At 38.7% G+C, this 26,413-nt stretch overlaps 1 protein-coding gene across 1 annotated transcript; it reads right to left on the bottom strand.

Moving 5' to 3' along the window:
- Positions 1 to 615: 615 nt before the first annotated feature.
- LOC139761767 (uncharacterized) lies at positions 616 to 26,408 on the bottom strand. Its single transcript, XM_071686203.1, is given in 7 exon segments — positions 616 to 1,390; positions 2,409 to 2,576; positions 6,735 to 6,836; positions 9,388 to 11,101; positions 11,104 to 11,851; positions 23,907 to 24,036; positions 26,195 to 26,408. Coding segments are annotated over 7 exon segments (3,015 nt in total). The 5' UTR covers positions 26,267 to 26,408; the 3' UTR covers positions 616 to 1,309.
- Between the last annotated feature and the right edge of the window lie 5 nt (positions 26,409 to 26,413).

Genomic DNA, 26,413 nt, shown 5'->3' with positions numbered 1-26,413 from the left:
TTCTTTGTTCCTAGAGCTACTTCGCTGATGCAGGAAACAGCAAACAAGCATGAAAAGAAAAAACTTCTCTATACTTAAGAAAACTAAAACTGCAAACTTATTACAGTCTACCCCTTAATGATGAAACCATCATGAATAACTTCTGACACTTCATTTATACTAAAAAAAAAAAAAAAAAAAGGCAAAGTGACTCAGCATTCCAAGTTCTAGCCTGAACTGTCAAGATGCTACATATACTCACCACAATATAGAAAGATACTCCCCGACTTATAATGGTTCAACTTACGATTTTTTAACTTTATGATGATGCATTACTCAGCACTTTATTATACAAAAAGCTTTGTGCTAAATGATTTTGTCCAATTGTAGGGTAATGGAAGTGTTCTGAGAACATTTAAAGAAGGCTAGGCTAACCTACAATGTTCAGCAGATTATATGTACACTATTAAATGTACATATTAAATGATTTTCGACATGATAACTTAAAATGGGTTTACTGGAACGTAATCCCATCATAAGGCGAGGAGCATCAGTACAAAGAATGCTTTCATGGACATTTACATCATATTCAGCTAATTCTTTCAAAGCTCTGACAGTACACTGTCTAATGGATAGTTGTTTGCTCTTATTCTTTTTTATTATGAATTTCAGACAAAATATTTAATGTACATCTACTTCCTATGCTCATCTACCAAATTATATACCTTTATCAGTTCAATTTGATCTCTACAAAATTGGAAATAAAAACTTCAATTTGATCTCTACAAAATTAAAAAATACTGTATAACAAATATTCTTAAATGTCAAAGGCTACAGATCTCTAACAAGACTCAGTCTCCATGAAAGCCATCATATAACAGATTCCTTTCATTGCAAGAATTCATAAAACAAAAGGAAGTTATCATAAAATCAGAAATAAAACATGCAACAATACTCTGATACATAACATAAAAAAATTCTGTATAAATTCTGATTGAAAAAAATTTCATGAACAAAACTTAAAAATATTAACAGTAAGGCATTCGGAATAAACCAAGAGAAGTTTTACAAAATGTGATCTACAGTTGCCTCCTAGATGGTCTCTCATGACTGACTGCAATTACAGTACATTTCATTTTACAATATTCAGCATGCCACAAAATAATAAAGACCCTAACTTAAAAACCTTCAAACATAAATTGATTTTTCTCTTTAATCCTAAATTACATTAAATTACTGAAAAGTTCAGGAATTTCAATTCCACCACTGTTTACTAAGCTTACAAATTAATTTGAACTTTTACCCTCACTGTCATCTGGATCCAGCAAATTTATGAGACCACGAGTTCACAGTCATCCACTTCACTGAAATGACTGTTGATGTCAGACACCCATTCATTAAATGACGTTTCCTGTAATACATGTAAAAACTCTATAATTAAACAAACAATAATAATTTCAATAGGAATTAATTTCAATGTATTTATGACAATGGATTTGCTTAGTTTGTCAGGCCACAACCATTAATAACATGTAAAAAGTGGTGGGAACAAGGAGTGAAAAATATTTTGAGTGACTAGGGCCTGAACATGCAGGACAGTGAAAGGCATGCTCAGGATAGTGAATTTGAACAACAGGGTTTAATGAGGTCGATTAGCTGTCAATGGAATGAACCAGGGCACATGAAGCATCTGGGGGTAAACCATGGAAAGGTGTGTAGGGCCTGGATGTGGATAGGGAGCTGTGGTTTTGGTGCATTACACATGACAGCTTGGGAATGGATGTGAGCAGATGTGGCCTTTCTTCGTCTGTTCCTAGTAATATCTTGCTGATGTGGGAAACAGCGATCAAGTATGAAATAAATAAAAAATTAAATGTAAGTAATGAAGGTGTCATTATAAAAACAGCATGGTTGAGAGAGCTGAAGAGGATGTGTTGAAATGGTTTGGAAATATGGAGAGAATGAGTAAGGAAAGGTGGACAGATAGGATATACATGTCAGAGCTGGAGAGAACAAGGAGAGCGGGGAGACCATAATGAAGATAGAAGGATGGAGTGAAAAAGATTTTGACCAATCAGGTCCTGAACATGTTGGTACTGCAACCCTCACATGCCAAAAAGGTACTAAAGAAAGCACAATACACTCATCAAAGCTAATGTGGCCAAGATCCAGGAAGCAAAAGTCATGCCAATGATCTAGTAAAGTATTGTACGAAAACATCTTACAGTTGAATACTTAAATCAAATAAGCATTTTATGGCCGATGGTTTCTATGCCTCATCTAAGAAGAGTAAAGAGAAGAAGAATAAGAAGAAGAAGAAGAAGAAGAAGAAGAATACTTCTAATACCTTTACTTATCTAATATTTCAATATAAATCTAACCATTATCATATCTATGATATACATTACTCCAGCAGGTAAAATATTTACAAAAGCGGTGTCTTTCTTTGAAGCCTTTGTTCTTTTAGTGGTGGATATATTTGAGAGAGAAGAACTGTCAGTTGACTTAGACAATTTAGTTTCTTTCTTCTTCTTGGGGTCTTTTTTTGGTCTACAGTGCTTCTTCTTTCTTTTCCGTTTCTTACTGACTGCATCATCCTAGTGGTGAACAAGAGAAATCATCAATAATAAAGAGTAATGCTGGGAAGCAGACAAGGAAGACTATTAATAAAAAACATAAACAGGTAAAAACAATATATATATATATATATATATATATATATATATATATATATATATATATATATATATATATATATATATATATATCTCTTTCTTTCTTTCATACTATTCGCCATTTCCCGCGTTAGCAAGGTAGCGTTAAGAACAGAGGACTGGGCCTCTGAGGGAATATCCTCACCTGGCCTCGTTCAATGTTCCTTCTTTTGGAAACGCAAGGAAACAGATGAAAGAAATGGCCCAACCCACCCCCATACACATGTATATACATACACATCCACACACGCAAATATACATACCCATACATCTCAATGTACATATATATATACACAAAGACACATACATATATACACATGCACACAATTCACACTGTCTGCCTTTATTCATTCCCATCGCCACCTCGCCGCACATGGAAGTGGATCTGGCAGCGGATGGAACCATGGAAGCGGAAGTGAATCATAGGGTGGGGGAGGGGGCGAAAATCCTGGGAGCCTTGAAGAATGTTTGGAAGTCGAGAACATTATCTCCGAAAGCAAAAATGGGTATGTTTGAAGGAATAGTGGTTCCAACAATGTTGTATGGTTGCGAGGCGTGGGCTATGGATAGAGTTGTGCGGAGGTGGGTGGATGTGCTGGAAATGAGATGTTTGAGGACAATATGTGGTGTGAGGTGGTTTGATCGAGTAAGTAATGTAAGGGTAAGAGAGATGTGTGGAAATAAAAAGAGCGTGGTTGAGAGAGCAGAAGAGGGTGTTTTGAAATGGTTTGGGCACATGGAGAGAATGAGTGAGGAAAGATTGACCAAGAGGATATATGTGTCGGAGGTGGAGGGAATGAGGAGAAGTGGGAGACCAAATTGGAGGTGGAAAGATGGAGTGAAAAAGATTTTGAGTGATCGGGGCCTGAACATGCAGGAGGGTGAAAGGCGGGCAAGGAATAGAGTGAATTGGATCGATGTGGTATATCGGGGTCGACGTACTGTCAATGGATTGAATCAGGGCATGTGAAGCGTCTGGGGTAAACCATGGAAAGTTCTGTGGGGCCTGGATGTGGAAAGGGAGCTGTGGTTTCGGGCATTATTACATGACAGCTAGAGACTGAGTGTGAACGAATGGGGCCTTTGTTGTCTTTTCCTAGCGCTACCTCGCACATATGAGGGGGGAGGGGGATGTTATTCCATGTGTGGTGAGGTGGTGATGGGAATAGATAAAGGCAGACAGTATGAATTATGTACATGTGTATATATGTATATGTCTGTGTGTGTATATATATGTGTACATTGAGATGTATAGGTATGTATATTTGCGTGTGTGGACGTGTATGTATATACATGTGTATGGGGGCGGGTTGGGCCAGTTCTTTCATCTGTTTCCTTGCGCTACCTCCAAATGCGGGAGACAGTGACAAAGCAAAATAAAATAAATATAATAAATATATATATATATATATATATATATATTCTTTTTCTTTCTTTTAAACTATTCGCCATTTCCCGCAGTTAGCGAGGTAGCATTAAGAACAGAGGACTGGGCCTTAGAGGGAAAATCCTCACCTGGCCCCCTTCTCTGTTTCTTCTTTTGGAAAATAAAAAAAAAACGAGAGGGGAGGATTTCCAGCCACCCGCTCCCTCCCCTTTTAGTCGCCTTGTACGACACGCAGGGAATACGTGGGAAGTATTCTTTCTCCCCTATCCCCAGGGATAATATATATGTAAGGCATGTGTACGTGTAGGAAGAGAGGAAAGTGATTGGTTCTCAGTGAATGTAGGTTTGCGGCAGGGGTGTGTGATGTCTCCATGGTTATTTAATTTGTTTATGGATGGGTTTGTTAGGGAGGTAAATGCAAGAGTTTTGGAAAGAGGGGCAAGTATGAAGTCTGTTGGGGATGAGAGAGCTTGGGAAGTGAGTCAGTTGTTGTTCGCTGATGATACAGCGCTGGTGGCTGATTCATGTGAGAAACTGCAGAAGCTGGTGACTGAGTTTGGTAAAGTGTGTGGAAGAAGAAAGTTAAGAGTAAATGTGAATAAGAGCAAGGTTATTAGGTACAGTAGGGTTGAGGGTCAAGTCAATTGGGAGGTGAGTTTGAATGGAGAAAAACTGGAGGAAGTGAAGTGTTTTAGATATCTGGGAGTGGATCTGGCAGTGGATGGAATCATGGAAGCGGAAGTGGATCATAGGGTGGGGGAGGGGGCGAAAATTCTGGGAGCCTTGAAGAATGTGTGGAAGTCGAGAACATTATCTCGGAAAGCAAAAATGGGTATGTTTGAAGGAATAGTGGTTCCAACAATGTTGTATGGTTGCGAGGCGTGGGCTATGGATAGAGTTGTGCGCAGGAGGATGGATGTGCTGGAAATGAGATGTTTGAGGACAATGTGTGGTGTGAGGTGGTTTGATCGAGTGAGTAACGTAAGGGTAAGAGAGATGTGTGGAAATAAAAAGAGGGTGGTTGAGAGAGCAGAAGAGGGTGTTTTGAAGTGGTTTGGGCACATGGAGAGAATGAGTGAGGAAAGATTGACCAAGAGGATATATGTGTCGGAGGTGGAGGGAACGAGGAGAAGAGGGAGACCAAATTGGAGGTGGAAAGATGGAGTGAAAAAGATTTTGTGTGATCGGGGCCTGAACATGCAGGAAGGTGAAAGGAGGGCAAGGAATAGAGTGAATTGGAGCGATGTGGTATACCAGGGTTGACGTGCTGTCAGTGGATTGAATCAAGGCATGTGAAGCGTCTGGGGTAAACCATGGAAAGCTGTGTAGGTATGTATATTTGCGTGTGTGGACGTATGTATATACACGTGTATGGGGGGGGTTGGGCCATTTCTTTCGTCTGTTTCCTTGCGCTACCTCGCAAACGCGGGAGACAGCGACAAAGTATAAAAAAAAAAAAAAAAAAAAAAAAATATATATTGTCATTTCATGTGTGGCGGGGTGGCGACTTGAAGGAATTATGTACATGTGTATATATGTTTATGTCTGTGTATATATGCGTATACGTTGAAATTTACCGGTATGTATATGTGCGTGTGTGGACGTGTATGTATATACATGTGCATGTGAGTGGCTTGGGCCATACTTTCGTCTGTTTCCCTGCGCTACCTCGCTAATGCGGGAGACAGCGACAAAGTATAATAAATATAAATAAATATATATATATAATGTATCTATGGTACATACGGCTATAGGAAGTAATCTGAATGAAGATGATGTTCTTTGTGTTTGGCCAAAAAGCAAAAATTTACAAAAAATTCTTCCTTTACTAAACAATTTAGTACCTTCCATCAACTTTAATGTGGAAGTGGAAAATAACAGTGTTACCATTTATAGATTACATGATCCACAGGGATAGAAACACGCTTAAATTTAGCATATACAAAAAACCACCAATGTTTGTGCTTATATTCATTATTACCCAGCTCGACATGGCAGCTAAATTATCATCATTTCAGTCGATGTTCCTAGGGACATTGCATATATGCAGTCTGGAATGCATTCACGATGAGTTTGAGATGATATATTCTATTGGATCCAAGTTAAAGTATCCTAGATCTTTCGCGATAAATCCCTTAAGCTGGCAAAGAAATCATCTCATAGTATTAAACCCAAACCTCCCCTTGATAACACGAATCTTTTAGTTCTCCATTTAAGTAACAATACTATAAATATCTTAATAAAAAACTCACCAAAAAATTTTGCAGGCTGTGTTTACAGAATACCGAGTAAAAATTGTACTATGTTTTATGTTGGGCAGACTGATAAGGACCTTTATGTTAGACTTAAGCAACATAAATATGGTATAAGAACAGGACAAGAATCAAATGCTTTGTTTAATCATGTTAAAAAGATTATGACAATTGTATTGACTAGAGTAAAGCTAATTCAGTTACTAACTGTAACCCCTTTACTATGGGGCTATACATGAGAATGTACAGAAGAGGGTGAAAATTTTATCGGAAATAAATATTTTAAAGCCAACAGGTGGAGTGAGCTTGGTCTGCTGTTGACAATGTGAGATGTGAGCTTGGATTATCAAAAATGCAATACAAACAAAAATCAATTTTCTACAAATAATCATTAAAACTCACTTCACTGTCAGTTCCTGTGCTGATGTTTCCTCTAAGGCATCTTCTGATGAATTTCCTTCGAGTTTTTTCCAGTAGAATCCGGTCATAGGACCTTTTCGGTAACTGAAAAAAATTGATCTAATTTTTCAACTGCAACAAGAGAAAGTCTGAAAACTATCCAACTGTACATACATACATATACACTTCAATCTTCTACACTAACAGGGAACCAATCCTACAGTAATTAGATCAAATTTTGCACAGATTACCGAGATCTTCCTAAGCCACAAAGAGGTAACATGATATACAATACTTATAATTCAAACATGTGAAAACAGCAAAAACTGACAGCTCGCCAACTAGATATGTCTTATCAACACAAAAATCAATTTGTGATTTATGCATGAAAATTGTAGCTAAAGCTGTCACACATGGATGAGAGAAATGTGCTATAAATGATGATGTGTGGAGAAGGGCAGATGTGTTGGAAATGAAATGTTTGAGGCAGCATGTGGTGTGAAGAAGTTTGATAAAGTAAGTAATAAAAGAGTAAGAAAGAGGTGTCATAACAAGAGTGAGGTTTAAAGATCTGAAGGTGTGCTGAAATAGTTTGGACAAGTGGAGAAAATCAGTAAGGAGAGATTAATTAGAGGAATCATGTGTCAGAAGTGGAAGGGACAAGAAGTGGGAAACCAAACTGGAGATGGATGAATGGAGTGAAAAAGATTTTGAGAGACTGAAGTATGAAAATGCAGGAGGATGATGCACTTACACATGATAAGATTGAATTGGAATGCAGTACATGGGACATGAAAAACTGTCTATGTACTGAACCAGAGCTTGTGAACCGGTTAAGGGGAAACCATGGAAATATCAATGGGCTTGGTTGTGGACAGGGGGATGTGGTTTCAGTTCACTGCATACAACACTTAGATAATGGATGTGAGCAAATGTAGCCTTTCTCATTTGTTCCTAGCACTACCTCACTAATGCTGGAAACAGGAAGAATATGAGAAAAACTCTTCATCATAAAAAACTACATTTTGTTGCGAGCCTGATGAGACAAGTGCCTCCCAAGCCAAACACCCACTAATCACACAGCAGAATGACAACCATGTGGCCATGCTTGGCAAATAACCACACTGCACCATCCTCTAAGGCAGCAGCATGTGTTCAGTCAGTTTATACCACATACAGGAACTTCTAAACACACTTTTCTGGTTATCAAATAGTGATAAATTGATTCCACAAGTTTGAGTTCTTCCCCAGCTAATAACCCAACATATACCACATTATCATCATAAACATTTGGCAATCCTTCAAAATACTCACTCTATCTCTTCTTTATCTCTGCCTGTTACCACTTCCCCATTTAACTCTTTCATCAATGCTCCTATGTGTTGTCTTTCTCACATTGTTAACCTACTTCCAAAACATTATCTTAATCAACCTACAGTAAACCTGCTGATCCCAGCCCCCATTTGCCCTCATTTTCAACCAATGCAACTTCCCCTTTATCTCCTGCTGCCTTCCAACGTACATCAAATAATTCACAATTGATCCCAATTGGTATTGTGTTAAAGTAAGTCTTTGAAATATGTTTATTACAATCCATTGTAAAACAAGCCCCACTCCTACTTTTACTGTTGTTTTGTGGGGTGAGAAATCTGCAGCTCATATTTAAGCAAATACATACTAAGAGAAACATTTCAGAAAAATCAAAAATAAATTTCCATTCACCATATCATTTACCCCATTTAACATTTTGCTTTCTTGCAGCAGTGCTCTAGCACTTGATAGCTGATCCATCTCTACCACCCATTTTCTCTTATCATTGTAAATATCTAATAAGTTTTCAGTTCAGTCAGGAATTTGGAAAAACATACATCTTATAAGTTTTTAGTTCAGTCAAGAATTTGGTAAAAACATACTGAATATCTTAATCAGTTTTTAGTTCAGTCAGGAATTTGGTAAAAACATACCAGAGAAAAATCTGAATTTGAATTATAAATCAATTAGCACCAATTTTGAGATAATTTTTTTCAACATGAGACAGCATGTAACCAGACAACTGTAACTTAGTTTACAGCAAAATTTCCATCAGGAACATAAACTGGCATCCCCTTATTCAAGAGGGTTTCAACTGCCTGACTTGCATTTCAACTTATGGCAGTTTGTCCAAGAACACAGACCTGTCAAATCGAGGAATAGTTGTACTCTAAAAGAGTGCAATAAAGATCTAACCAGATCTTGTAAAACGAGTGATCAGTGCGTTAAGTTCAAGACACAGATACTGTATAGATGTGATACTTCCATCACTGTACAAAATTTTAAAGATAATAAAATAAGCAATATCATTAACATTGATTTTCTTAAGGAATCAGCATCAAGAATATTTTCAAGTTTGGTCAAAATCCAAAATGGATCCAGCAAAGCTAAAGAAGGTAATTCTGGAACAAAAGCATAAATGAATATCTAGCTACAAAGTCATGAAATTCCAACATAATTTGCACACTGTGATTGGAAACTGAAGTGCAGGACCTACACAGATACTGTACTGCCACTCAGATCAAGGGAAAACTATGTAAATTACCTCAGCAGAATGAACAGGAACACAAAAAAAATAACTGGGTCACATATCAATGATTGATAGAATAAAAACCTCCATACTAACCTTAGAAAAGGATTTTTCAGGGCTCTTGATCAGGTGAGGTGGAGATAATCCTGAAAAATATTCTTTTTGAGATAATTCATTCTGCTTTTCTTTATCTTCTTTCATCTGACTCTCTATTGCCTCTTCCTCATCAAACAATAATGATGTGTTGGTGTGTTCACTATCAGATTCTTGCGGTTTAGAAGTAACAGGCTGGGCCAAAGTCATCATGGTTTTATCTTTTGTTCTTTCAATTTCACAATGACTATCCCCAACTTTCTTTTTATGAAAATCAACAATGTTTCCTTGTTTAGTCTTTCTGTGTGTAGATTCTCTAGGTTGGGATATGCTTGATGAGCATGATAATGATGATTTACTGCGATCATGAACCAACATGCTTGATGTACAACCAGCAGAAACATAACTCTGGCTGCCTGGTTTAAGTGAACACCAAGAAAAACGTGTTAGCTGCGCATCTACTTCCATTATGTCTGATGCACCAGTCACTTCCAAGCGTGATTGCAACCCCGAAAATCTCACTGGAGACAAGTTTAATTCATCATCTTCAGTCTCGGTATCATCAAACCCAAAACATGTAGCAATATCATCTGCTACTTTCCTTGGTGCCTGCTGTTCTCTCAATTCATGAATAGGTGTGCATGGTAAGCTACTTCCATCTCTTGGGGTACTTGACCCTCCTATGTACTTCGAAATTTGACTAGTTATAGCAGGAGTATTTGTCACACTAACTGATGTCATTGGAATTGATGTAGAGGGTTCTTGAGGAGCAACAAATGAACTAACAGTTTCAAACTCAAATCCTTCAAAATCATCTTCCTGGTTGTCATGAGTGTCTAAATCATCTGAATTGCATTCTGAATTAATGCTCGCCCCTGTGGGATCAATGTCTTCTCCAAGACTCGGGGTAACACTGCTTCTAACAGACTCATTGCCTTCTCTGAGACTGAGGCTAGTATAAGTTCCTAAACATTGAATGTCTCCTCCACTACTGGAGGAAACTACAGGAAATGACAATGAGGATAATGGATCTTCCCAATTAGGATCCGTTGTAAGAAGTGTCTGCTTTGTTCGTGGTTTAGGTTTTGTCCTCCTGCCTTGGTTTCTACGCTTCGTCTTGTGCCGTTTCTTAGGTACCTCTTCTGAAGAATCAAATTCAAATTCATAAATACCTTTATCCATAACCCTAAGAGACCTCCTCTTTCCTGGGGTTCTTCTAGTATTTCCTTCTGAAGCCCATATTGGTATCCTACATTTGTTTTGTTTACTTTTTGATGTTTTTGCAACTCTGGATTTTGAAGACTGTTCATTAAACGTGAAATTTGGGGACATTTTTCTGGTATGATTATAAACAGTGGAATTTTGTGAAGTCCCTTCTCCAGAGGATGGGCTTACATTTCCATCACTTTTCAGGGAGTTCTTGTCTGTAGCAGGTGAATTTCTTACCTTATTACAAGATCTTCTCTTCTCATCCTTTAAGCCTTTTGGTTTACTTTGTGGGGATGAATTATTTTTGTCCACTTTCCTCCTCAGAGTTCTCCCAGTTAACACAGTGGCTTCCTTAATACTTGCTACTCTTTCAGATCTTCTTCTGCTGAAGTCTTTTTTCCTTGTCCTTTGCTCTGAGGACAAAATACTTCTGGGACTTTTACCTTTTTCTACTTGAACTTCAGTTCTTTGTATTACCTGCATGTCATTTTCTACTGAGAAATTTAGATTTTTTTTATTCTTTTACTAGTTCTCTTTGATACACACTGTGAATCTTTAACTTCAATCCCCAATTCTAATCCTTTTTGCTTTGATTTTGCTACTTTAACTGATACATCTGTTTTCAAGCTCCCATCTCCCTCGACTGCAAAATCTTCTCTTGGTGATTTTCTGGTTCCATCTTGCATCAACTGCATGAATGGTTTGTTTTCTTTCTTTGTTCGTTTTGATCTTCTCACAGGAAACTGACATGTGGTAGATAGATTCTCCTTCTCAGCAGCAATTTTCCTCTTTGCTCCAACTTCTTTCAGCATATTCCCACACTGAACTTGTGAACTGTTCATCATTTTGTCTATGTGCATAATATTCTTTTTTTCACACAGTGCAGTACGCAATGTGATGCGTGTACTACTGTTTTTAGGAGTGACATTCTGATTTTCTTTGTCAAAACCCTCACTGTTAGGGCTGACTTGCTTTCTTGCTCTAAAAATGTATGGCTGGCTGCCAGTGCCTACAAACAACCTTCTGCTACCTACTTCTGGAGATACTGGACTGTCACAAATAAGAAAAGGTGCTGCAGTCTTCTCTTGTGGTAGGGAGGTCAATGACATTGTCCTTTTCTTTGAATCAGGTATACATATCCTTCTTGGAAGCCTTCTTGGAAGCAAAGGGGAGACTCCAGACTTACACTGATAAGAATGACTTTGTCTGGAAAAAGTGGTTGTATCTTCACGTAAATTGATGGTGTCTACATTGGTCCCTGCAAAAGAAATATGTTGATATACCTATTACCTAAATGACTAAAAATGAAATAAAAACATGACATGATTCTGAATACAGTAAATCTCAGGAAAGCTTAGTTTTCATCAAAAGTGCAGTTTCTTCAGAGATGAAACTTCAGTAAGAAGATAAAAGATTAAGAAAATTATATTCTAAAATATATGAACATAAGAACGGTAGAAAATATCCTCCTTAAAACATAAAACAAGTACTTTAACGGATTTTCCTTTTTTTCACAACTACTTCTCCCACCTTAGCAAAAGGTAGTCAAGACATGCAACAAACACCCTTCAAGACAAATACAGTACACTCTAGCTGTCTGGTATAATTCACCAATACCATCCATTTCAAAGCCTCGCAGATTATTCCTCGCTGTGGATAGGGAGCTATGGTTTCACTGCATTACACAAGACAGTTAAGAAAATTAATGTGAGCAGATGTGGCCTTTCTTTGTCTGTTCCTTGCACTAACTTACTTGTGAGAGAAACAGTGATCAAGCGTGAAAAAATCTTGAGAGAAATTGTAAAAAGACTAATGGACTTGATGCACTGCAATTTGCTGATGAAGAATGAAAAATATGGATAATTCAATATGTTTAAATCATTTACTAAAATTATGCTTATGTAAAGTGTAAAATATATATTTGAGTGCTCAAATTACAGAGGTATAAGTTTGTTGAGTATTCCTGGTAAATTATATGGGAGGGTATTGATTGAGAGGGTGAAGGCAGGTACAGAGCATCAGATTGGGGAAGAGCAGTGTGGTTTCAGAAGTGGTAGAGGATGTGTGGATCAGGTGTTTGCTTTGAAGAATGTATGTGAGAAATACTTAGAAAAGCAAATGGATTTGTATGTAGCATTTATGGATCTGGAGAAGGCATATGATAGAGTTGATAGAGATGCTCTGTGGAAGGTATTAAGAATATATGGTGTGGGAGGCAAGTTGTTAGAAGCAGTGAAAAGTTTTTATCGAGGATGTAAGGCATGTGTACGTGTAGGAAGAGAGGAAAGTGATTGGTTCTCAGTGAATGTAGGTTTGCGGCAGGGGTGTGTGATGTCTCCATGGTTGTTTAATTTGTTTATGGATGGGGTTGTTAGGGAGGTAAATGCAAGAGTCTTGGAAAGAGGGGCAAGTATGAAGTCTGTTGGGGATGAGAGAGCTTGGGAAGTGAGTCAGTTGTTGTTCGCTGATGATACAGCGCTGGTGGCGGATTCATGTGAGAAACTGCAGAAGCTGGTGACGGAGTTTGGTAAAGTGTGTGGAAGAAGAAAGTTAAGAGTAAATGTGAATAAGAGCAAGGTTATTAGGTACAGTAGGGTTGAGGGTCAAGTCAATTGGGAGGTGAGTTTGAATGGAGAAAAACTGGAGGAAGTGAAGAGTTTTAGATATCTGGGAGTGGATCTGTCAGCGGATGGAACCATGGAAGCGGAAGTGGATCATAGGGTGGGGGAGGGGGCGAAAATTTTGGGAGCCTTGAAAAATGTGTGGAAGTCGAGAACATTATCTCGGAAAGCAAAAATGGGTATGTTTGAAGGAATAGTGGTTCCAACAATGTTGTATGGTTGCGAGGCGTGGGCTATGGATAGAGTTGTGCGCAGGAGGATGGATGTGCTGGAAATGAGATGTTTGAGGACAATGTGTGGTGTGAGGTGGTTTGATCGAGTAAGTAACGTAAGGGTAAGAGAGATGTGTGGAAATAAAAAGAGCGTGGTTGAGAGAGCAGAAGAGGGTGTTTTGAAATGGTTTGGGCACATGGAGAGAATGAGTGAGGAAAGATTGACCAAGAGGATATATGTGTCGGAGGTGGAGGGAACGAGGAGAAGAGGGAGACCAAATTGGAGGTGGAAAGATGGAGTGAAAAGGATTTTGTGTGATCGGGGCCTGAACATGCAGGAGGGTGAAAGGAGGGCAAGGAATAGAGTGAATTGGAGCGATGTGGTATACAGGGGTTGACGTGCTGTCAGTGGATTGAATCAAGGCATGTGAAGCGTCTGGGGTAAACCATGGAAAGCTGTGTAGGTATGTATATTTGCGTGTGTGGACGTATGTATATACATGTGTATGGGGGGGGGGGCCATTTCTTTCGTCTGTTTCCTTGCGCTACCTCGCAAACGCGGGAGACAGCGACAAAGTATAATAAATAAATAAATAAATAAAACTTCATTCAAGATTTTAATCCTTACATTAGAAGTGGCTGGGGATAGAGTTCATTATATATCTTGGATTTTCCCAGTCCTGGCACACTGGGAATCACACTCATGCAATCCTGGAAATTTTGCAGGATCCAAAACAGATCTTAAATATCATGACAATGATTTATAAAATGAAAAAGTTGGTCATTCATTGCACTGGATTAGGATACTCTGGAATATACTCTATGTATGCATGTGAAATCTTTTGAAATATGTTTAAACAAAAACTGATTCAAAATTCCATAGTTAAAATTGACATTTCATGTTCTAGGAAATCTATTATTACTCTTGGGAAATTAACATCATTATTTTCATAAAGTGACTTGCCAATTTTAACCTATGGGTCTCGAGATGATACTGCAAAATAAACTATCATTCAGAGAGAGATATTCTCGTAGATATAGTCTTTCTCTCCCTTTAGAATTTATATACATAAATGGGGTGGCTATACATACATATATATTTCTTATTTCTTACAAATAAATAAAAAATATATATGTATGTATAACCTGGTTATGTGAATGTATATGTATGTATACATGCACATCTTGGCTTGAACATGTAGGAGGGTGAAAAGTGCGCACGGGATAGAGTGAATTGGAATGATGTGGTATACTGAGGTCAACATCCTGTCAATGAACTATGGAAAGGTTATTGGGGCCTGGCTGTAGTTTCGGTGCATTACATATGACAGCTACAGAATAGATGTGAGCAGATGTGACCTTTCTTTGTCTGTTCCTGGTGCCAACTCGCTAACGCATGAAACAGCAATCGAGTATGAAAAAAAATGTATACATTTTAAAAGTACATGTATAAAGACATACAATGTCACCCACAATCACACCAAGACTTTGATGATGCACATCAATCTAGGTGCAAACAGCATCCATGCACCCTGGGATCACAATAGGCCATGACATCCTCGATTAATGAGGGATTTTAAACTTCTTAGTGTCAGTATGGGTGATGGTTTAAGCGGAAAGTTTTTTTTTTTTTTTTTTTTTTGCTGTCTCCCGCGTTTGCGAGGTAGCGCAAGGAAACAGATGAAAGAAATGGCCCAACCCACCCCCATACACATGTATATACATACACGTCCACACACGCAAATATACATACCTACACAGCTTTCCATGATTTACCCCACACGCTTCACATGCCCTGATTCAATCCACTGACAGCACGTCAACCCCGGTATACCACATCGATCCAATTCATTCTATTCCTTGCCCTCCTTTCACCCTCCTGCATGTTCAGGCCCCGATCACACAAAATCTTTTTCACTCCATCTTTCCACCTCCAATTTGGTCTCCCACTTCTCGTTCCCTCCACCTCCGACACATATATCCTCTTGGTCAATCTTTCCTCACTCATTCTCTCCATGTGCCCAAACCATTTCAAAACATCCTCTTCTGCTCTCTCAACCACGCTCTTTTTATTTCCACACATCTCTCTTACCCTTATGTTACTCGATCAAACCACCTCACACCACACATTGTCCTCAAACATCTCATTTCCAGCACATCCACCCTCCTGCGCACAACTCTATCCATAGTCCATGACTCGCAACCATACAACATTATTGGAACCACTATTCCTTCAAACATACCCATTTTTGCTTTCCGAGATAATGTTCTCGACTTCCACACATTCTTCAAGGCTCTCAGGATTTTCGCCCCCTCCCCAACCCTATGATCCACTTCCGCTTCCATGGTTCCATCCGCTGCCAGATCCACTCCCAGATATCTAAAACACTTTACTTCCTCCAGTTTTTCTCCATTCAAACTTACCTCCCAATTGACTTGACCCTCAAGCCTACTGTACCTAATAACCTTGCTCTTATTCACATTTACTCTTAACTTTCTTCTTTCACACACTTTACCAAACTCAGTCACCAGCTTCTGCAGTTTCTCACATGAATCAGCCACCAGTGCTGTATCATCAGCGAACAACGACTGACTCACTTCCCAAGCTCTCTCATCCACAACAGACTTCATGCTTGCCCCTCTTTCCAAAACTCTTGCATTCACCTCCCTAAAAACCCCATCCATAAACAAATTAAACAACCACGGAGACATCACACACCCCTGCCGCAAACCTACATTCACTAAGAACCAATCACTTTCCTCTCTTCCTATACGTACACATGCCTTACATCCTCGATAAAAACTTTTCACTGCTTCTAACAACTTGCCTCCCACACCATATATTCTTAATACCTTCCACAGAGCATCTCTATCAACTCTATCATATGCCTTCTCCAGATCCATAAATGCTACATACAAATCCATTTGCTTTTCTGAGTATTTCTCACATACATTCTTCAAAGCAAACACCTGATCCACAAATCCTCTACCACTTCTAAAACCACACTGCTCTTCCCCAATCTGATGCTCTGTACATGCCTTCACCCTCTCAATCAATACCCTCCCATATAATTTACCAGGAATACTCAACAAACTTATACCTCTGAAATTTGAGCACTAACTCTTATCCCCTTTGCCTTTGTACAATGGCACTATGCACGCATTCCGCCAATCCTCAGGCACCTCACCATGAATCATACATACATTAAATAGCCTTACCAATCAGTCAATAATACAGTCACCCCATTTTTTAATAAATTCCACTGCAATACCATCCAAACCTGCTGCCTTGCCGGCTTTCATCTTCCGCAAAGCTTTTACTACCTCTTCTCTGTTTACCAAATCATTTTCCCTAACCCTCTCACTTTGCATACCACCTCGACCAAGACACCCTATATCTGCCACTCTATCATCAAACACATTCAACAAACCTTCAAAATACTCACTCCATCTCTTTCTCACATCGCCAATACTTGTTATCACCTCCCCATTTGCGCCCTTCACTGAAGTTCCCATTCGCTCCCTTGTCTTACGCACTTTATTTACCTCCTTCCAGAACATCTTTTTATTCTCCCTAAAATTTAATGATACTCTCTCACCTCAACTCTCATTTGCCCTCTTTTTCACCTCTTGCACCTTTTTCTTGACCTCCTGTCTCTTTCTTTTATACATCTCCCACTCAATTGCATTTTTTCCCTGCAAAAATCGTCCAAATGCCTCTCTCTTTCACTAATAATCTTACTTCATCCTACCACTCACTACCCTTTCTAATCAACCCACCTCCCACTCTTCTCATGCCACAAGTATCTTTTGCGCAATCCATCACTGATTCCCTAAATACATCCCATTCCTCCCCCACTCCCCTTACTTCCATTGTTCTCACCTTTTTCCATTCTGTACTCAGTCTCTCCTGGTACTTCCTCACAAGTCTCCTTCCCAAGCTCACTTACTCTCACCATCCTCTTCACCCCAACATTCACTCTTCTTTTCTGAAAACCCATACAAATCTTCACCTTAGCCTCCACAAGATAATAATCAGACATCCCTCCAGTTGCACCTCTCAGCACATTAACATCCAAAAGTCTCTCTTTCGCGCGCCTGTCAATTAATACGTAATCCAATAACGCTCTCTTGCCATCTCTCCTACTTACATACGTATACTTATGTATATCTCGCTTTTTAAACCAGGTATTCCCAATCACCAGTCCTTTTTCAGCACATAAATCTACAAGCTCTTCACCATTTCCATTTACAACACTGAACACCCCATGTATACCAATTATTCCCTCAACTGCCACATTACTCACCTTTGCATTCAAATCACCCATCACTATAACCCGGTCTCGTGCATCCAAATCACTAACACACTCATTCAGCTGCTCCCAAAACACTTGCCTCTCATGATCTTTCTTCTCATGCCCAGGTGCATATGCACCAATAATCACCCATCTCTCTCCATCAACTTTCAGTTTTACCCATATTAATCTAGAATTTACTTTCTTACATTCTATCACATACTCCCACAACTCCTGTTTCAGGAGTACTGCTACTCCTTCCCTTGCTCCTGTCCTCTCACTAACCCCTGACTTTACTCCCAAGACATTCCCAAACCACTCTTCCCCTTCCCTGAAAGAGTTATGTCAGCATTATCATTAAATCTTTCTCATACAGTCCGCACTTCCTTCGCCAACTGAAATCACTAAGGGCCCTGAAAACTGAGCTGAAGGAATGTATGTGCCATCTTAATTCTACCTAAGCACACCTATACCTCCCCAGGCTGGTCCTCCTCACCAGCAGAACCAACATGGGTCCATATTACACCTTCTACCAGAAGGACCTTCTCTTTCTGAACTTGTCCACCCTTTTCAACTAACAGCAGCAGCTCACATGGCAGTCTAACAGCAAACTGCTGACACACACCCATCACAGAGACCTCATCTACCTCCAGTGACTGACTGCTCATCACCACAACTGACTTGTACCAATAAGAGCTCATATAGACAAATATAAGAACTCTTATAATTTCCATTGTGAATGCAATAAACTTTCAACAAACAAAAGTATAGCTACATGAGGAAACAGTTCAGTTTTCTTAGTCAGGTATGTTAATTAATGATTACTGTAAATATTCATCATTCGATGTTCAAGTACGTGCATTAGGTATAAACCATAGAATTTACACTATAAACTTCCTGTATATCTGCAACCCTGACTATGTAGATGCACATCACTCACATGCTTAACCAAAGCATGGAAATATTCAGCCCATACTGACCTCAAATTTCCAGTTCAGTAATGTCTGAAATACCTCGTCTGTATTTTCTACCAAAAGGCTACCTAAATTCAATATACTAGTAACCATTTATTCATTCAAATACAGACACAACACTGACATACTTATCTATATGTGAATTATGAGTCCTTTATCCGATTATTCATTTACATACAGACATGACACTGACATACTGATCTCCATATTCTTTACGTATAATGTGCGCTTTTGCATGTGTATCTTTCATTTCTAAATGTAACAAAAGCAATCTTTATAGATAAATGCAATACTATTACCATCTTTCACCAATAAATGATGAATGAATTATTAGCATCAACATTAGCTTATCTGATACTACGGGTAAATATGTCCACATTCATCTAGGGTGCCAAATACCCTTGCACCATCCTGCATATGAGAAATTTTTTCACTTTAACTGTCAAACTCCATTTTGCAGAAAAACTAATTACTATGACATCAATTCACTGGGATGGAGATTTAAAAAAATTCACGAAAATACATACAGAAAAGCAATACACCATTAATAAAAACAAATTTCATTAATCAACAGTCATCTGCAACATTACTGGTGCTCTTCATCATCTCTAACACAGTCCTCATGGATTTCAGCAATTTTCATTTTCCTTGGAGACCTAGAAACACTCTTTTCAACTAGAGAGGGGATGAGAGAATAGAAATCAAATGATATAATTGCCAGCAAAATCCACCAACTAGAGCAAGTACATACACTTCCTTACAAAATGACTGTTTTACCTTAAGACACACCAGTGTTACCAAAAAAATTCAATATCTAAAGCACTAATTAGCACATATTTTTTCAGTGGTTTCAGATGAGGGGCACCACAAAAATAGCTAATGGCTCAGAAGTGATTTTGACTGGAGAAACATGATTTGAAGCATTATACTTTAAGATATAACAAATAGTATTAGGGAGCTATGATGAACTGGAAAAATGTGGGATAAGATGGAAACTAATATAACAACTAAACCTATTAAGCCTCACTAACTTCTCCTGGCAAGCTGTATCTATATTTTTGTTGTTAATCAAAAACTATGAGTTTTCATAGGTTCTCTTGGGTCATTCTAGTGGTTTACGTATTTGGATCAGTTAAGCTGATCATCCAAGTCTTAAAATTACTTTTCACAAGGATAAAAATAAAGGATCCATGCTTCCCTGGTCTCGATCACTTGCATTAAAGACATTGTGTCCACTGTCAAGCTTTTCATCCAAACACATAAGATATTTCAGTGGTGTCCCTAACAAAGAACTTTACTATAGTTCCATCCTACTGTCATCACCCTCCCCAGAATCACTGGTCTATTTTCGTAGGATTATATAACGTGTTTTCTCGTCAGCTCTCTTCTTAAATTACTGGTGGTCTGTAATCCATTGATATGCTTGTATTCCATTTCCTCAGGTTCCTTCAGTAGTACTCTTAAAACTATCTATACGAAATAATCAAATAGCCACAAAGCTCAGCCTGAGGGTGTTTTACATGCCCACACACGCTATAAATACGTGATAAAAAGATATAATGTTATGAGACGGGTTAACACGAGGATATACCTCTCCTTCACAGACTAACAGCAATCATGAGTAAGTGACCACTTGTGATTGTTATTGACGTCATGCAGATTCATCATATTCTTAACTCACAAGAGTAATCACGGACAACCTAATCATCAAGGGACTGATGTTGTTATCTCAGGTAATCACTGTCTCGGGACCGGTGTTATTATCTCAGGTAATCACTGTCCCGGGACTGGTGTCATTATCTTAAGTAATGACTGTCTTACTACCTTTTCTGCACTGTTCATTTCGCGTCTTCATTGTGCACGTTTGGTAGGTTTTCAAATGTTGTGATGAAGCGTCATCGGCCCCGCCAGCAGACTGCGCATGCGCAATGCCAGGGTTGCCAACACAGGTGGAGCTAGATTCACTCCTCAAAATCGCTATAAAAGCGTTAGACTTACTAAAATGACATCGGAAAATGCTCTTCGAATCATTTCTACTCTTTGACGTGCCAGTTTATTAATAACAAGTACGACTGACTGCTTTAACACTAAAACATTCACCATTATTCCAGATCTGCTAATTCCCAATTCGCAATCTCTTCGTCCTCAGTGTCCTAACTCATGGGTTGCTAGCAGTTTTTGATAGTCTATTTCGAAGCTTTGACTTCTGTTTTCACTATACATGATGAAGCTTTCTCCACTGGAACTCAGTGCGTGAGAGAATGTCTTCTTTATCAGTCGAGGTGTTAGAAGTAAGGAAAACACCCACGCTGACCCACAAACCAAGGCCAATCAACTTATTCTGAAATGGGCTGGAGCGGCCTGATTTGCATTTACCACCTGTAGTTCAGGGCTCATGAGAAAGTAGAATTCGTTTAGGAGGGAACTAGTAGTGAGTTAGTGTACGTTGGGAGATGATACATGTGTGCCAATGATGAGGCTAATAATTGCATGCGATTAAGGAGAAATCTAATGCACCAGGGGAGGATGGAGTAACATATGGCAGTATTAACTGTAAAGTTTGCATCAGGGAGGGGGCCCCTTCTAGACTTATTCAATACGTCATACAATGAAGGTTGTATTCCACTCATGTGGAAAAATACGGGAATCGTACCAACACCTAAATGTAATGGAGATTTTCGACCAATATCCCTAGCCCCGTTTTAGCAAAATGATGGGGAGAATCATATTAAACAGGTTGTTGTACAAAGTTGAAAATCTTTATTGTCCAGTTTACATATGTTTTTGAGGGGGTAAAGCAGAGTAATTGTAAGGCTACATGTAGAATATTTGTCAATTTAAAAGGGCCATGTGATAGAGCAAATGATCAAGTTTCACTTGAAGAACTTGTTTACTTGGGTGTTTCCAGAAAGTTGCTGAAATTGGCAATCATCTAAGTAACAAAAAGGCTCATGTTTGGTTTCAGGGTTAGCATTCAGAAGAATATCCCCAAGTTCAGATGTGGGTCTAAACAGAACTGAACCTATTCAAAAAAAAAATTCGAACATGTTCATTTCGATGAAAATGAATTACGAGCAATATTGATATTGTTTTCCTTGTTGTATTGATAGGCTCCAATTGAACTTTGTAAATCACATTAACATATTTGATGTTTGAATTTCCTCATATATAGAAATATCACTTAAGCGCTAAATACGAAATTTAGACGCTAGATCTCTATAAAAAGCGCTAAGTTGGCAACTCTGCGCGGTATTTCGCAGTTGTCCAGTTATTTAATTTCTTACAGCCAAATTTGCATCAAAATGAATGAAAAATGATCATATTTACTGAATTCACTGCATTTATTGCATTCAAGAAAAAAATCTGTATTCTATCGCCATAGCATAGTAACCAAAATTATGTAAACAAAAAAAAATAAAAATATTTTATGCATGATAAAAGCTATTGTCTTAAGATATAGCAAATACTGCCAGATATTTTGAGCACGACATTTTCTAAGCAGACAACCAACTTCCTTAACTCAAGAGTTTTCCAACTTTTTTATAACTATACGGCAATAATATTACTTTGTATCAATTTCAATGAAAACATCTTATTTCCTGTATCTTCTTTTTCGTTAACTTACTGATATATAAACTAATATGCCTTTGTTCATCACAGTAAAATATTAAAATTATAGTCATTGTTCGTATTTGTAAAGCATTTAAAATCGGTTGTGTTACTCAAGACATAACTAATGGATCCGGAACATTTATATAACTGGTTGACCGTGTTCATGACGATTTTACATGTGATCAATTGCTATGACTCACTGGTTCTTAACCTTTATCTTTATTTGGCGGCTCCCTTATCCTAAATTTATCGGAGTGACAACGTCTGATGGCCTTACCTTCTACAAAAAAACAAAGCAACAGTTGCCTCTTCCAAAAAAATATGGTAGGATGGCTCTTGCGGACCTTCAAGACAAGTGAAGAAAAACCAGTGGTAAATACTCTTCAAAGTACTAATAATCTCACAAACAGAGTAGTGTTGAATACTAACTGAAGAGTTAGAAAGAATGCAAAGATCTGAAATAGCCTCTAATGATGCGTTAGAGAATAAGAACTGCATTGTGAACATTTTGAATCCAAAAATATTATATTCAACACTGCCTGCCGCCATCAGAAACTGTATGGAATATACTATAGATTAATTCAAAAACGCCCTAGATTACTACTCTTCAGGAATAGCACTGAACCAGCCAGGCTGTAGAGTTAAGGCCTGCAGCCTCCAACAGCTCTGTCGACCTTTGACCCAACTTAGCAGCTTGGACTTACACTGAGCAGTGGGGGTTGTGGTCCCTTCGAAGTAACTACCAGATTAAGACGCAATGCTGATATGGAGAAGGGCAGTAGCGAGGGTGCTGGTAAGGTGGAGGACTGTGGTGAGGGTGCAGGTAGGGAGGAAGGCTGTGGTGTTGATACAGGTAGAAAGGAGGACTTTGACGAGGGTGCAGGGAGGGAGGAAAGCTATAGTTAGGGTGATAGTAGGGAGAAGGGCTGTGTTTAGGGTGCAGGTAGAGAGGAGGACTAAGTTAGTGTAACTAGAGAGGAGAGCTGTGTTGAGGGTGCAGGGAGGGAAGAGGGATGTGGTGAGAGTGCAAATATGATGGAAGGCTTTTGTAAAGGTACAGGTAGGAAGAAGGGTGTTTTAAGGGTGCAAGTAGGGAAGAGGGATGTGTTATGCGTGCAGATGTAAAGTGCCGTTGTGAGGGTGAAGCCACCCTCACAACAGGGGTATGGTGGTGGAGCTGAAGGTGCTGGCTACTTCATAATTCACTGTTGTAGGTCTTGACTCCAGAAAAGAGGAATCACGTAACTGATAGAAAAGTAAAGTAAGAGGGTTGAGGCTAGGAGAGTGGGCGGGAGGCTACGAGCAGTTGGTGGTCTTTGGCAGCGTGCCTGCTGATAGCTAGACTCTCCCCGGAAGCCAGTGTTGGACAACTCGTAAATGCTGATTCACTATAACCACACCTTGAGTGTTTGGAAATTGGTTTTTCTATCTGGACATTTAAAGCAATTTCCTTTATTTATCAATTAGCCTTTATATGGCGATTAAGCAAACTAATCTCAAAACAATGTTGAAAAAGTATTTTAAGAATAGTAATTGAAAGCTTGAGTATATCTGTTAGACATGTGACTGCATAGAAGTTTACCTGGTTATATAACTGACCTTTACGTATTCCTGTTTCTTTCCTGACATGAAGTGCGGTATATAGATTGTTGGAAGATGAATAACAGCCTGAAGAATTTTGATATGTTTCCGATAGATTTTTAGTCGGTTTCCTCTTCTTGAACTGAAACTAATAATAATATAAAGATTAGTCCCATAGTTTGTAAGTTCCATTTCCAACTGATGTTATTCAAATAAATGAGACTGTATTATGAAGTTCTGCAGCAGTTTTACAATAATGAAGAAGTGTTAGTAGTATAATTATAATCTGATTTTTAACATAAGTTAAAAGCGGTTTTAGCCGTTTCTGCCTGCTACAGTTTCCATTCATATATTGTTTCAATGCGCTTGGAAATTAATACAATTCATTAAACAATATTACAATGGTCCACATCGTCTGCATTTTTATACCTGCTTCTAGGGTATTGATCTCATGCTACCAGGTGTAGATGCAGTCAAGCCGCAGTCGGTAGAGACTGGTCGATTGAACCCTCTGACATCCTTGCACCAGATTGCTGTTAAGGATGTGTTACAGAAGCCAGTGTGTTGGACGAACAATAACGTCTCCATTTCCTTTTCAGTGAGGGCCATTCAGAACGAAATTTCGATTGCTCTGAAGTAACCAGCATTTTCGTCTGTCTATCTGTCCTTCCATAGCTTTAGTTTCCACCGGAAAACCGCTGAACTAATTGCCTAATTCTATCGAAATTTGGTATAACGATACTTTGGAGGTAGATAAAGAGCCCTATTGAACATGGACTCTAAAGACCAAAAAATCAAGGGTACTTCTGCACTTTGTGTTGATTTAAGAATTTCATTTCGTCGCCAGAATTCACATTCCACGGAATGAATGTCACCATCATAGCATGAGTGTTTCTCTTAAGACAAGATGGTCTCTTCAATTTGCGATCATAGGGTAAATTTCAAGGTTACTACTACACGTGTAGGTTTTCCCCCATACAATACCTTCAAGTCCTATTGGATGGATTTCATGAAGATTTCCCTTGCGTATTACCCATGGAATATGGAAAGCCTTGTTTAGAATACAAAGGCCAATATCACAGCTGAATGTGGAGAGGATAAGGTTTCCGAACTACGATTCAAGTCTTACCGGATGTATTCCATGAAGTCTCGCAAAGCCAATGCTGACAAACGCCAAAGAATCATAGTATTAGGATATTTCGTTTAGATAAGAACGTAAGAACATGAACCCCGCAAAAGGCCTACTGGCCCATACTAGGCGGGTCGCTCCTACCACCACCTCAACGGAGCTCATATCCCGACCCAACCTATTCTTAAAACAATTCAAAGTTCCAGCCCCAACCACTGCATCTGGCGAGCTATTCCAGAGATCTACCACCCTAATGCTCAACCGGTGCTTCCCAACGTCCAATCTGAACCTTTAGTAATGGTGACAGCTAACCATTACTAAGCATTATTGTTCGTGTCAGACCTGGTGTCTGAGTTTGGGAGAGTGAAAGGAGGAGTTTGCGAGTAAATATGAATCACTGAAAAAGTATTAGGTTTAGCAATTTGGCAGTGGAGAGAGAGAGAGAGAGAGAGAGAGAGAGAGAGAGAGAGAGAGAGAGAGAGAGAGAGAGAGAGAGTCTGAATGAAGAAAACTTAAAGTGAAGCGCTTTAGATACCTGAGCTAAAGTGAGTTATTGGGGGGAAAAGAGGGCGAAGGTTATGGGAGCATTTAGGAATGAGTAGAAAGAGAGGTTATCATCTAGGAGGGTAAAAATGGACATGTCTAAGGGCATAGTAGTCCCGACTGTATTGTAGGGGGGTAAAGAGAAGTGGGAGACCGAATTTTGGAGATGTAAGGATTGAGTAAGGTGTTGAGTACCTGGGACTGATGATGCAGGAGGTTGTAAAGGCGTGCACGAGACACAGCGAGAAGGAGCGATTTAGTCAAAAGGACTAAAGGGTCTGAGTTGCCTGGTTGTAGACATGAGGCTGCGTTTTCACTCCATTAAATATGACAGCTAAAACGAATGAGGCCATTTCTTCACCTGTTTTGGAGCTACTTTGCGAACTCGAGATAGACAAAACAAGTATGAAAATAGTATATATATATATATATATATATATATATATATATATATATATATATATATATATATATATATATATGCACACAAATGAATGATAAAAACAGCGTATGGACTCCAAAGCTAAATTTGACAGGACATTAATGCATATATATATATATATATATATATATATATATATATATATATGCTGTGTGTGTGTGTGTGTGTATATAAGTTAAAATAGCACCTCACCTTAATGATAATAGACCAGTACCACAGCGATGCCTCTTGGTATACACCTACACTTGACTGGTCTCCCGCCATGAGTGTGACGAATTTTTAAAATGAGATCATATTGTCGATTTGTTTCTGACTTGAAAACGTGTATAGCGTTATAAGATAGGTTGTCCTATCTCAAAAGAATGGAAAACCTACTAGATATATTCTCTGTAATACTGTAAATGACATTAG

This window comes from Panulirus ornatus, chromosome 41 (genome assembly GCF_036320965.1).
Source record: "Panulirus ornatus isolate Po-2019 chromosome 41, ASM3632096v1, whole genome shotgun sequence".
In the NCBI taxonomy this organism is placed as follows: Eukaryota; Metazoa; Arthropoda; class Malacostraca; order Decapoda; family Palinuridae; genus Panulirus; species Panulirus ornatus.
This window is presented reverse-complemented; position numbering and strand designations above follow the sequence as displayed.